Below are 13,858 nucleotides of genomic sequence, written 5' to 3'. Positions count from 1 at the left end.
AAGGCATGTCCACTCTCAGGAAACCCTATTAGAAGTGAAAAATGGGAATGAAATGGGCTTCCTTGCGTAATATCCCCTAGCTGATCATTCCTCCGGAAACATGGCCGCCCCCTCTGTGGGGTCCCCTGTTTCCCCATTTTGTCCCAAGGATGTTCCGTCTGCACTTTCTCCTGCTGTAGTCACCAGATTGCTTCACAGCAGTGTATCTTAAGGACCAAGAATCAAATTGAATTCTCCCAACTCTTTATTGATCGCTGAGATGATAAACATGCCTCTACGTAGATGTTGTCACATCCAGCGGCTGCCCCTTGATCTGTTACTCTTTGGCATAAGATGAACAATAGGAAGTGTTCGGTATTATTTCCGGGCATTAATTTAACACAATAGGGATGACTCCAGTCTTACACGCATTCAGTTCTTTTATTGTCACTACTGTGACAATAAGTACTGTCCACCCTTAGAGTCACTGCTCCCTACAGGAGTGATGGCGTGACGATCGTTCTTTGACAGCTCGCACCGAGAACGCGCCAGGGTGAGCCGGGATCATTCAGTCAGTGATCTACTAAGGTCCCAAGTCTGTTGGGCTAACAAGAACTTCGAAGCCTGTGACATAGTGCTTCTGCATAGTCTTCTAAAAATACAAGTATGTCATAAACAAATGTCCGATGTTTAAAATAAGGTTTTTAAGTTTCATAAATGTGCATGGCCTCAGGGCTACTTGTGCCCGAGGTGGTTTATTTAAGCAACAGGACAGACATTTAGCCACTTATTTGCATTGTCATTTGTCCCGATGACTCCCCAGGCCCATGACCATGGTTTTTGCAACGATAGTGATGTGTTTGCTCTCTGAGCAAGTTAGCATGCTAAATATTGTTCTGGGGATCTAAGACACCTTCCTGAAACCATAGCCCGTGTCCCGGACAAGAGCTGTGCGTGGTACTACTCTCTGTGCTGAAATACAGGCTGTGATAGGGATGCCAGCCTGAGCTTAAGGGCCTCTTTTGAAAACGGAAGATTCTCTGTACTTGTCCCGAGTTTAAACGACCACACGCTGCCATTGAGGGTCTGCATTCTAGGTGGGCTTGTTCAGGACATGGATCCAGACAGGTGGTAGCCTGGTGGCCCGAGAGGTAGGCTGAGGTCACTGTGTGCGAGGCTTCAGATCGGAACTTGGGAGTGTGGGAAATCACACGCTGCCCACACCCCTGTCCGTGTAGAAAGAGGTCAGCCCCTCCAGTTCCCCGGCTTGTTTTCAGAACTGCATGAATAAGAACTGCCCTCGAGGCCGTGTTGGGTGTGAAACACAACAGTGAGGCTCCCAGAGATGGCCTGGGTGCCTCTTGCAGGCTCTCCCTGTCCTCTCTCGTCATTGCCAGAGCAGATGAAGAGCGAATCTGCCCCTCTGCATACTGTCGAGTAGCCCTAGACGGACTCGGCGAGATGGGTGAGGGTGTAGGGACGGAGGTTCAGCAGGTTTACTTGAAGTGCCACCCAGAGTCTCGGAGGCAGTGTCTTCCCCTGACCCTCCGCCGCATCCTCCACATGGCCTCCCCCTGCGTGTCTGTGCCAGATCCCCCTCTTTCTCTTAGAAGGACATAGTCACTGGGCTCACGGGCCACCCTAAATGCAGCAGGATCTCATCCTGAGGTCCTTAAGTCAATTACACCTGCAGAGCCTATTTCCAGAGAAGGTCACAGTCATATTGCAGGTGAGGACTTGGAACTGTCTTTCTGGGGGACACCACTGAATCCATTCGACTGGCTTGGGATGGAAACATCGGTCTTCCTTTGGGGGCCTCCCCATGAGTTTCCAATGAGCTTGTCCTTCAGGAGAGGGTCCTGCAGCAGACGGCACTGGGGAGGTGGGATGCAGAGACTTGGCAAAATGTCACTTTCGGGCCAGCTGAGATGGTCCCAAAGTGCTCTGATTCCTTTAGTGGGAGCCTTACCAGGTGTTTCCTGTGATGCGGTGGCATCACTCAGGCGACCTGAGCCACCTCTAGTACGGCTCACGGAAGCCCCGCCAGACCCGTGCGCTGGGCTTGCTGCCTGCCCTGTGCCGCTCCTGGGCTTCTCCTCGTTTCACTTTGTCCGTCTCGAGGGTGTATCCGTGTCTCTCTGATGCCACCGTCATGGACTGCTGAGTAATCTTTGAGTTTAAAACCGGCCACACCACTGGTGTACCCCCCAAAACCCGAATAATCTGTTGTCCAAGTGGGAGCCCTTTTCCAGCAAGGGCAGAGTATGATTTCTGTAGGTTACAGAATGTGGCAGATTTGGCGTTAATGTAAAAAATTTAATATAAACAAACATTAAAAATACCTCTTCTGAAATCTTTTTTAAAAATGTCTCTATATGAAGTAAAAATAAATTTCACACCGGAGGAGGAGGAGGAATAATTTTTGAGCATATCGCACATGGCTTGAATCGAGTCTCGTTGATGAATGATCATTGTCTTTCAGGTTCCAAAATGTGAATTTTTTTAAATTGCCATCTGTGCATAAGAGGCTGTGTGTGTGTGTGTGTGTGCACATGCGAGTGTATGTGTGTGCATGCACGTGTGCACTTGTGTGTCTGTGTGTAAGAGGCTCTGTGCACATACGTGTGTGTGTGCATGCGGGTGTATGTGTGTGCCTGTATGTATGGACACATGCGTCCATGCGTGGCACTGTGCACACGTGTGTATGTGTGTGCCCGTGTACTGCATCAGTATAAATAACCAAACCAATAAAACAGACAAACTTCCAGCATTTATTTCTTCTTTGCACGTTTTCATCAGGAAGTTAGTCTCTGTGCTGAAATACGCCTCGTCCGTTAGGCCCTTCTGTTACAGGAAGATTCTTTCAAGGGCTGTTCCACCATAGTAAATTCTTGACATCACAGGAGACCCAATGTGATGCCAAAATCAAAGACACCTTGGCCAGTAAACAGGCCTCTCTGTTTCTACAATGTCAATTAAAACAGTTTTTAAGAAACTGTTTTAAGAAAACATTAAATTGTGCGACATCATAAAGCACGAATGCGTGTTTCTAGCAGCAGGCACCGTCTTAATTAAATGAGACCAGAACGAACGTTTGGGTAAACAGAATGTCATTCTCTTAGGACAATGCAATCCCAGATGAAAAAGTACAAAATTTTCAATGAATTCCTAATTACAGAATTTGTGGTAGGGGAAAACTGATTTCTAGATAATACAGGCAAAGTGCCATGCCTGAGCACGATTATTTTTTGAATGCAAATTATCAAACAGTGCCCTCTTTCTACTAATGTATTTCCCGTTTTTCATTTTCTCATTGTTTATGTTCTATTATGCCTCTTCTCAAAAGATAATTCAAGACACCTTTTATTAACGTAACTTTGCCAGAAGCGCCCGTGTCACTTACATGCCTGTTTCCCTGTTCCTGAGGCTGGTGCTTTCCCGCACCTGCTTCTTTGCAGATCCGGGTGAGGGGTCGGGTGACAGACATTTGCGGGGAGCAGCGGGCTCCATAGGGTGGGTGGCAGTTCTGTGTGGGGGTTCTGTTTTCAGTTTTGTTTTTGTTCTTTTTATTTTCTCTTTAAAACCTCCGCTCTCTGGCAGGACGAGATGCCTATTGTTTCTTTACCTCTGTGTCCTCTTGTAACAGAATGAATATTACTGTAGGTTAGACTTCTTGTGGAAGAACAAGTTCAAAAAAGAGCGGGAGGAGATAGAAACCATGGAGAACTTGAACCGCGTGCTGCTGGAGAACGTGCTGCCCGCGCACGTGGCCGAACATTTCCTGGCCCGGAGCCTGAAGAACGAGGTGGGGCACGCTGGGGCAGTGGGCAGGGGCAGGGCGAGGAGGTCCTGGCTGGGGGGGCCTGGGGGGCCTGGGAGCCTTCAAACGCCTCAGTGCCCCTGGTGTCCACTGTTGGCCTGAATTGGTCTGTTCTTCAAAGATAATGATTGGCCAACTGGGAATAGTGAGTTCGAATCACCTCCGAACGAGTTAGTTGAGTGTTGATTCATCATTCCTGGCTTTCCTTCCCCAATCTCGTGACACTCTCAGGGTGCCATGTGAGGCCCTGGGCTTCCAAACAAGTCACAAAAGTGGCCTCTCCATGGTGTGAAGGGCCGCCTGCCTTGCCGGCACACCATAGAGACTGAATCAAGGGGCACCATTAAGGCATGCATACCACACGTCCACTGTTTCGTTGCCTGTAAAGGGCCTTGGAATTTCAAAGATGGGAGATGGACAGAGCTTAGAAGTTGTCCATACAAGATCAGGTCACAGACCAAAGTCTGCTCTCTTGAGGATGCAAATGGGGATTTCTTGGAGCGTCTAAAGGAACGGATATTTAACTAGAATTGGAAAGACGGGAGTGCCGTTTTAGCGTAGAAACGGCTTATGAAATGAGACATCATGAAATTTCTTTCATATTCCTAACTTACGGTGAGTCAGCAGATGTGTCTACAGTGAGAAACACGTATCTGAGCTCTCACTGTGAGCAGAGGCCTGTGTTTGCCATCGCGGACACAGAGAAGCTCAACCTTGATGACACTAGAGTACAAACGATCTCAAGTGACAAGGCCTGAAGCGATATTTTCCTGTAGCATGTTTTTGCGGGGGGGGGTGTATTTTCACTTGGACTGGGCCCCCAGAGGGAGTGACTCGGGGCCCACTGCCTGGTGATTGTCCCTGCCAGGTCTCAAAGTCCCCAACCTTCTATCATAAGAGAAGAAGTAGAAAATACCGCAGAGCAAGCTTTCAAGAGGTCACATCCCATCTCTGCCAGTTACGGCTAAGTGGCCTTCAGCACAGCACCTAAGCTCTCAAGTGCCTCAGTTTCTTCATCTGTAAAATGGGGGCAGTAATAATAACTCGCATCATAAGCACAGTGAGCACCAAGTAGCACATTTAATGTTGACATTGGCTAGAAAGCACCAGGGAGGGGGTGAGGGGCTGGGCATCGCCCCCTCCTCTTACTGGAAGCGTGCTGGGTGCGGCAGGCCGCCTGGGGTCCCGCCAGGAGGTCTGGTTGGCTGTGGAGCCCACCTTTCTGTTTCTTCCACTCTTCTCTGAAGTCCGTACATCTTCAGCAGCCGGTCTGCCCACTGGCCACGGATAACGAAATCACTGTGCTTGTTAAGAAGGAGCATCTGCCCCCGGTAGCGACGTAAGAGCATCTTTCTGTCTGTGTGCCTGGCTGTCAGTTCGGCTCATAAATTCAGCGTGTGCCTACTGTCGCCCCTGCCCTGTGGCCACGCTGGTGCCGGGCCTGGACACAGAGATGAACGGGACAGGGGTGGCCCCATCGCCCAGAGGGGGACTGCATCCCCTTGTCTCCAAGCGCACTCGCGGCGTATCTGCGGGAGCCCAGACAGGCCGCCACTGTGAGGAGGTAGCTTCTGAAACTGGAAAGAAGGAGCTAGAAAGTAGCTGGGGGATGGATGCTGGGGAGGGCGGGGGAGTGGAGGAGTGAGAATATTCTGGCCGGGGGAGTGCCTAGTTCAAGCCCTGACAAAGCCAGTGGGATTAGCCCTGCCCCCTTGCAGACCCTTCCTGATGTCTCCCGAGGTCTCCCCGGACTTGGGGGAATCAGTGGATTCTCTCTGCTCTTCCCCGTCGGTCTGACTTATTCTAAGCGAATGCCGGAACCCAGTTCCCTCTTGGAAAATGGTAAGGAATGGCAGGATGGGTCAGGAGCAGAAACCTAGCTGGGGATAGCGTGGGCTTGCCTCTCCCGTCCACACCTAGGCTCTGTCACGTGGACTTGGCCTGCTCCGTCCCTGGGCTGAGCCCAGTCTCTCCGCTCATAACAGGGAAAGAGCGGTGCCTGGCCTGGCAAGCTGCCTTGAGGGGGTGGGGAGTGGGACGCCTACACGTCGCTTCCCCCGAGCGTCCCTCCAGGTGAGGGGGGCATTTGACATCCCCGGACACGGAGTCCCACGTCCACACAGGTGGGGTCCAGCCGGCAGGGAGGTGCCCGTGCCGCAGCTGACGGTGACTCATCTGCCTCCTGAGTGGCCCCCTGCCGCGTGCCATGTCGCTGAGCACAACTCTCACGTGCTCCCAAGAGAGGGGTGACCTGTCCCTTCGAGTCTCATCAGAGCTGCCATTTTAAGAACTGGACGCACACAGGGCCCCCTGTAGCCTTCACCACCCAGATGGGCTCCCTGGGGAAGCGCTGTAGTGGGGGGGGGGGTGGCCTAGTGGGTGGGAGTCCGGGCTGTGGTGCTCCCTCTCTGCCCGGGCAGTTGGGGGCGGGGGGGCTCTTTGGCGACAATGTAGGAATCGGCACAGGTAGATGGGACCGGTCCTGTGCTTTCTCTCCTCCTCTGTCAGCTAAAGAAGGCAGGTTCCTCGTTGCGGGGGGCGGGTCCCCTCTCTGGCCAGTCCATCCCCGCGTGTGCTCGGAACCTGTTGGGCCCCGAAGTAATCCCGGGCTCCCAGCCGCAGCTCGTGAGGACAGCCTGTCCCCGCCTGCAGGAGACAGCGCCTCGCCCCAGGCAGCCTGCAGGCCCGGAGGAAAAGGGACACTTGCTCCAGTTCCAGAGCCGTTCGAACTCCCGGCCGCAGCCAGGTGCCACAGCAGCCACGTTAGGGGTCTTCGGGTTTTCACTCAGGGCCCCGCGGTCCCCACGCACCATTAGATGTGTTCTCTCGCGCTGCTGATTGTGCTCAGGAGGGTAAAGTGCCACACGCATCTGAAATCGGGGGCTTCGGACCAGGGGGACAGTCCTTGAAATGACCGCTTCGTTCTGCTCCGCTGCGGGCCGCAGGCTTCTCCGTATGTAGTCAGACAACAGACAACTGCCCTGGGTGGTAGCTTTCCATAGTTCACTGCCAGCCTTCGTCTGTTGGGTTAAATACAGGGGGGCGGGAGGGGGGTGCAGCTCTAAGTCTCGCGGATTAAACAATTTCAGGGACCCCCACGGGGCGCTGCGCCGTCAGGGCGGCCGGGAGAGGCAGCCCACTGGGCAGGGAGGGTTATGCTGTGCAGTTGCTGGAGATCAAAGAGGGGGTGTAGGAGATTCTGCTGGCTGCGATCCTCGTGGGGAAAATCCTGAATGCAAAACAGCTCGCGGCGCAGGGCTGAACAAGAAAGAGAATCGCTAACCGGCCGTCTAACGAGCGCCCCGCCGTGATTCTCAGTAAGGGATCGTTAGGTTTGGGGGGGGGGGCGGGTTTCCCAAAGACTCCTAACAAGGTTACTATAAGGAGACTCATTGGAGCGCATGAACTGTAGCAAACTCCTGGCCCGTCCTTCTGCTCTCTCCACCTTCTCCTGTCCCCATCTGACCCCTCTGTCCTCGACTGACTGTCCTCGGGGGACAAGCCATTCCCCAACCAGCCATGTATAATCCCAGCCTCATCGTCCCAGGCCAGCCAGGCGGATGGTGTTCAGCCTCCTGCGGCTACACAGTAATGGCATGTGTGCTGTTCAGGATCGCGGATAACGTCAAGGACCTCCGGGGTCAGGGCCAAGGACTTGTCCCCTGCGTGAGCCCTCTTGCACCCCGAGGCTTCCTGGGGAGGAGATTCGGCCGTTGTGAGAAATGCAGTCCCCTGGAGGGGGGCCTCTTCTGCTGGGTCCCAGAGCATGGCTGACACTGGGGACCGAGAGAGAGCCCCGCGCCCACGAGCAAGGCCTCCCGAAGGGATCCCTGCCGCGCGGGCTCCGTGTGGCTTTCCTGGGCCCCGGGCCAGCTCTCCTCCACCTGCCAGGCCCCGCTTGGTGGCCGAGCTCAGAGGTTCGGCCCCAGCCCTGGCACTTCTCAGGCCTCCATCCTCTCAGAAGCTGTTACCAAAGGTAAGAGCAGCAACTCACGCGAAGCTTCACAGCGATGCCTGGCTGGCAGTTCAGCACTCCATCTTAGTTATCTTTTAAGCAAATATCCCAGATATATGCAAAACTTAAGAGTCACTGCCCACTGGAACTTATTCATAGCTTCAAGGAAGCCTTCTTCCCCCCCCCCTTTATGGGGCCTGAAGAGGGCAAACCTCCATGGAACCCCTTTGCCCTCAGACCAGCCGCTGTGCCTTCCCGGCTCCTCCTCCGGGGGGAGGGCTGAGCACCCACGCCATCGGAATGCAGATACCCAGGTTACTTTCAGAGCTTGGGGCAGACAGGAGCAAGCCTTTCAGTCCCACCATCAACATTACCAATGCACAGTTTTCTGGAACAGTCCTTGGGAACAGGACACACGACCTAAGCCGGGACCGATGTTAACAAAGAGCCTTCCTTCACTCTTTGGTTCTCCAGGCCACCACGTGGATGTTCAGAGGAAATGAATTTCTTTTCAGAAGCAAAGCATGATTGAATTACAATCACATCCCCTAAAAGCTCTGACTTCAACGAAAACCTGTGTGCGGGCAGAGCCCTTATGGGTGCCGCGGGTGCCTCTTCCTTCCCTCGGGGCATTCGCTTCGCTTAGAACTTCTGCAGTTTTCTCCCTCAGCTGCTGAGGGTTCTTGGCCAGACGCAGGCGACAGGCCATCCCAGCTCAGGGAGAGAGCTCTGCGCTCCTGGGCCGGAGCCCTTGAAATCGCCCTATTGTAGCGGGAGCTTTCGAGATGCCTCTTGAGCAGACATCAAAGCCAGCTTTCATCGCTTGTTGAAAAGGCTACATTTCTTCACTGCAGTCTACCCTTTGCCGAGTCGCCAGGTGGCGAGAATGACGTGTGATTCTGAGCCAGGCGGCCGCGTTGCTGGCGAACTGAGGCTCGATCAGAACAGGACACAGGTGTCGCTGTGGGTGTGCGGGCATTCACCAGGTGGGCACACTGTACCCGCCTTCCCAGCCGTGAGCCCCACCGCCACCGCCTCCAGGCAGACCCTCTGCCCTGATCCCCGTAGCCAGGCTGGCATGCCCCCAGCACCTCCGGAGATGCCTTCGTGCTTTCGAATTACTCCAGTGCCCTGAGTAAATGAGGAATCCGATGACCGCTGGGAAGAGGATGCTAAATGGTGAGCACATAGTCCGTTGGGGGGAAATGTGGGAGGTGGGAAGGCCCTCCTTTGCTGCAGAATGGACCCGTAGGAGAGAGCACGGATGTGGAAGTTTGGAAACTGAGTGCGCATGGCAGTTCTGAGCATTTTCCAGGGCATGCCAAGCAGACCTAAAGTGAATTTCGGCCTTTGCCACAGACAGGAGCTCCCATGTTCCACAGGGGGCGCTAACCGCTTGCTTTACAAGTGCTTTGCTGGAAACCTGATTGCTTGATTCTCCCCCGTTCCCTCGCAGGGGGCGTAGGAATGGGCAGGGGACTGGGGGCTGGAAGAGGGATGCTGGACAGGACGTAGCGAGACGTAAGCCCCCCGGGGATCTTCCCTTCACCTCCAGCCTTGTGAATGGGTCAGAACCTACTCAGCCTGACATGTGTGCCCTGTGCTTGTGTCGCTGAGTGGTCCCGGGGAAACACCTGCCTCTGGGGGACACGGGTGACAGGCGGGCCCCTGATAAGTGGAAAATGCAGACGGAAGGGGCTGGTGGAAGTGTCTGAGCCAAGAGAGTTGGGGCTGCGGGTGGGTAATGTAATGGGACTGTCGGGGCTTGGGAGAGCAGAGGTTGATGAACGTCGTTCGGGGACCGAGCGGGAGAAAGGCAGTTGGCATGGGGTCGTTGGCGATGGCCGTTGTACAAAGCCACCTGGAGGGGTGGACAAGCCCCAGCAGAGAAGCTACAACAATAGCCCGAGAGCCCGGGGCAGAGATGGTCACAAGCAGAAGGGAGCGTATCATGCACAGCAAGGGAACCTCGGGCAGGGTGTCCAGGGATGGAAGAGGCGACAGGGAGTCTTCCAGCCACCGATGGCAATGACCACCCGGTGTGAGTGCCCAGGGAGCATGACGCAGTCAGTGGAGCGCCTTCCTCCTCCATCACACACTTCTGTCCCTGTCCTGCACCCCTGGAGGTTTGGAAAGCCTGGCTGAGGAAGTTGGGGAGGGTGGAAGTATAAGTGTGAGTAGAGAGTGTGGAAGCCAGGTGTGCCCTCTCCCCCACGCTGCAGACCCCTCCCTGTGGGCCCGTGCTGGGGAAGGGGAAGAGCCCCACGTCCAGCTAGGTCCTGAGCTTTGACCGCTTGTTGAGCCAGGCGCATTAATTATCGACAGGAGGACCCGAGAATGACAGGAAGAGTCATGGGGTTGTCCCAAGTCTTCATCCACGGGCGGGTTGGGTTGGAGAGGAGCTGGTCTCACTCAGCAAACTAAAAGGGACAGCGGGCACAGAGATGCGGTGGCTTTCTGATCGTGTTTTCGTTACTTGAGCTTCTTTGGTAGAGTGGTGACGTGTGAACAAGCGTTGAAAGGACACGTGAGCTCATTTCCAACTCCAAAGCGCAGTGATGCCTTCGGGCAACAGTGTGCCCAACAAGAGTCATCCACTCTAGACCTTGAACTCCAGACTCTCCTGGGAGTCTGCCCACGTGCCCTACCCCCATACCCAGATCCTCTGGAAATACGAGCTAAGGTCAGACCACCAGCCAGTCGGCTTGTGGTCCACTCTGGCCCCAAGACCAACCTGAAGACCTGAGTTTGGGGTATGGTTCTAAGCCTTGCACGTTTCCCTGGCTCCAGAGAATTTATGAAGCTTCCCATTGGTGAAGTTTCCCTGTTTCTCAGGAGTAGCCCTTGAGCCTGAATCAGGGACTGGGTGGGGGGGCAGAGCTCCTCACTCATCCTTGCTGTTTCAACGAAGGTCCCAGGAAACTGATCTAGAGAGAGAGTGGGTGAGCAGTTTGCAGCCAGCCCCCAGCAGCACTCACCACCTGCAAAGGGCCTGACCAGGGTTCCAGAGATTAGTCCTGGCCCCTAGGCCCGCTGGGAGCCCTGGTGCATCATCCGACTCCCCCAACCTTCTACTTTGTCATTCAGCCTGTGACTCCTAACCAAGGCTGCCTAGCAGAATAACCCATGGCCCTTTTCAAAAATGATGTGCAGGCTTGGAGCTCACCCCCGGGCCGGAAAACCCACCGGTGACTGTCCCATGCATTCCTGTTTGTGGACAGTGGAATGAGATAACACATCAGACCCCTTTCAATACATAGACCTTATTTTATTGGACCCCAACACAGTGCAGTTCAAATGGACCCTCATCCGAACTGCAAGTCGGTCCAGTCTGGCAATTTCATCGTCTCCCACTCCTGTACACCCTTAAGGACCCCCACGGAAAGGAGAGAGGTAAAGCGATATGACCTGCACGTGGGGCGAGGCCCCCACCGCCCCTGAATCTGGGCAGCACGGCCTGCGGTCATCAGGAGATCCAGGTTCAAGGGTAAAGTATAGCACCTGTAAGAGGGAACTCTGCATCAGACTTGGTAACTGCGACCTTGGGCAAGTAGTGTAACTGCCCTCTGCCTCGGTCTCCGCATCCGTACGTTGAAGTAAGAGTGCCAGCCTCATAGGATCGTCGTCGGGGGCAAGTTACTTCCTGTGGAGTGTTGACAGCTGCCCCCGTCAGGCAGCAGGCACTGAGTCAGTGCTGACCGCTCCCGAGCTTATTTTTATCATCGTACCCCAGACGGTCACTCTGGCCAGTATCCACAGACAGTAGGGACATGCAAGGTGCAGAAAACATTTCCTTGTCTTGCCAGATACGTGCCTTTTCCTTAAGAACAGGGAAGTCAGTGGGCCACCACATGGGTGGCTCAGTCGGTTGAGCGTCCAACTCTTGATTTTAGCTCAAGTCATGATCTCACGGTTCCTGAGTGCAACATGATCTCACGGTTCCTGAGTTCAAGCCCTGCACTGGGCTCTGTGCTGGCAACTTGGGACTCTCTTTCTCTCTCTCTCTCTCTCTCTCTGCCCCTACTCTCCTCTCAAAAATAAATGCATAAACTTAAAAAAAAAAGAATAGGGAAGTCTATGAAGTTTATACTTCTCTTATAAAACTGGCGTCGTTAACTAGCAGGGGCTTCTAGGGGGTTGTCTCCCGGTAAACCCTGACTCCCCGGCTTAGCATTGCCAGGCCCTACAACTTGACAGTCATCTGTGTCGCAGGTTGTCTTCCCAGGATATGAATGTTCACAGCAGCAGCTTCTCGGACAAAGAACAGGTCTGCGTGGTGAGCCAGTGCAACCATGTTGAGAGCAGGGTGGAAAAGAAAACCCTTGGTTCTGTCGTTCACGTGTTTTATAGAGATTGTGAGGCCGTAGCAGAAGGCATTACGGGTGGCTGGCCCTGAGAACAGGAAGCTGACTTGAGGCTAGCTTTTCCAGGAAGTGGTTGTGACCGTCCATGGGCCGCCATTGGCCTGCTGTGTTTGTGAGGAGACCTCAGTGGGGAAGAACGGCTCCTTGGAGAGGCCACCAAACCTGGGAGTTACGGTGCTGTCGAAGTGCGCTCTCCCAGTGGGGGGATTCGTCTGGTGCCTCAGAGAGCAGAGCTCACTACAACGTTCATGCAGAGTCGATTGCCTCACCCTGCCAGGCGCACAGGAAGCGCCAGTGACTTGCGTTCTTCCATCCACGTTGAGGGCGGCCATCTTGTTTGACAGAACTCTCCTCATATTTCCCGGCGGAGGGAGCGTTTCCCTGTGCTCACCGTGGCGCCTGGCCTTCCTGCCCATGTCATGCCACCTGAGGGCCCTGATGAGCCAGCGCCAGTGGGGGGACAGGTCCTCACACCCAGGACCAGCCTCTCTGCCCACATAACAACCCTTCCTTTCTCAAACCTTCACTGAACTTCAAAGTTTCACTGTGTGTTGAAAAAAACTATGGAAACGCCTTAAAATTGTATTTAGAAGACATTGTAATTTTATTCATGTCTATGGATGCAGAAGTATGAGCCTCTTTGTATTTAATAGCAAAAGCCTATCTTGAATAAACAGAGTTGGCGTTTGATTCGATGTGGATAAGTAACCCAGGGAGTGTCGTCGGTTCTTTCTGGGATAATTAAGGGGTAACTTGAGGAGCTCCTCTCAGGAGACACTGAAGAAAAACAGGCATAAAGACCTCAGTGCAAAGGATGTAGCCATGACGATGTAGTCATTTTAGGCATTTTAGTATAGTAGTTTGGGAGATCGTTTTGTTGGCCTTCAGTTGCTTACAGGACATTTCTTTCTGAAGCCAGAAGTCTGCGATCTCTTGTAATCGTCGAAGGCAACGATGGCAGAGAAGTTTTGCCGGAAGGACACCTCCTACTGGCTGCCAGTGGCAGTGGGAACACTGTGTTGAGGGCTCAGCCTGCATCCTGCTCCTTAGAAGCTCTCACCTGCCGTCATGGCCGGCGTCCGGAATGGGCCAGGGGCTGGTTTGGGGCACATGCAGGGGGGCACCGGGTGATTTCTTCACCAGTCCCCGCAGAAAGAAACACTTGTCTTAAGAGCATGTTTGTTGTTGTTTTGGGGCGCCTGGGTGGCTCAGTCGGTTAAGCGGTCGACTTCGGCTCAGGTCACGATCTCGCGGTCCATGAGTTCGAGCCCCGCGTCGGGCTCTGGGCTGATGGCTCAGAGCCTGGAGCCTGCTTCGGATTCTGTGTCTCCCCCTCTCTGACCCTCCCCCGTTCATGCTCTGTCTCTCTCTGTCTCAAAAATAAATAAACGTTAAAAAAAAATTTAAAAAAAAAAGTTTAAAAAAAAAAAAGAGCATGTTTGTTTACAAGGTTCCCTAGTGCTCAGCTCTCGCTTTCCTCCCGGGCAGGAGTTGTACCACCAGTCCTACGACTGTGTCTGTGTCATGTTTGCTTCCATTCCGGATTTCAAGGAATTCTACACAGAATCGGATGTGAACAAGGAGGGCTTGGAATGCCTTCGGCTCCTGAACGAGATCATCGCCGACTTTGATGATGTAGGTACCCGAGAGTTACCCCTGACAGGCCAGGGTGGCCCCCGTCCCACACTTCGGCATTCTGGTGGCCATCCCGTCTGAAGTTAGTCCGATCCTGTGGCGTGT

General features: G+C 53.9%; 1 protein-coding gene across 2 annotated transcripts in view; it reads left to right on the top strand.

The window, feature by feature from the left end:
- The window catches only part of ADCY2 (adenylate cyclase 2), a 415,077-nt gene that overhangs the window by 376,419 nt on the left and 24,800 nt on the right, over positions 1 to 13,858 (top strand). Inside the window, exons 20-21 of one of the 2 annotated variants that reach the window (XM_049648289.1) lie at positions 3,626 to 3,784; positions 13,607 to 13,753. In XM_049648289.1, the coding sequence (XP_049504246.1) occupies positions 3,626 to 3,784; positions 13,607 to 13,753 (306 nt within the window). The remainder of the gene's footprint in view (positions 1 to 3,625; positions 3,785 to 13,606; positions 13,754 to 13,858) is intronic. The other variant, XM_049648290.1, reaches the window with a different exon arrangement.

The sequence above is a fragment of the Panthera uncia genome (genome assembly GCF_023721935.1).
Source record: "Panthera uncia isolate 11264 chromosome A1 unlocalized genomic scaffold, Puncia_PCG_1.0 HiC_scaffold_17, whole genome shotgun sequence".
NCBI lineage: Eukaryota > Metazoa > Chordata > Mammalia > Carnivora > Felidae > Panthera > Panthera uncia.
This window is presented reverse-complemented; position numbering and strand designations above follow the sequence as displayed.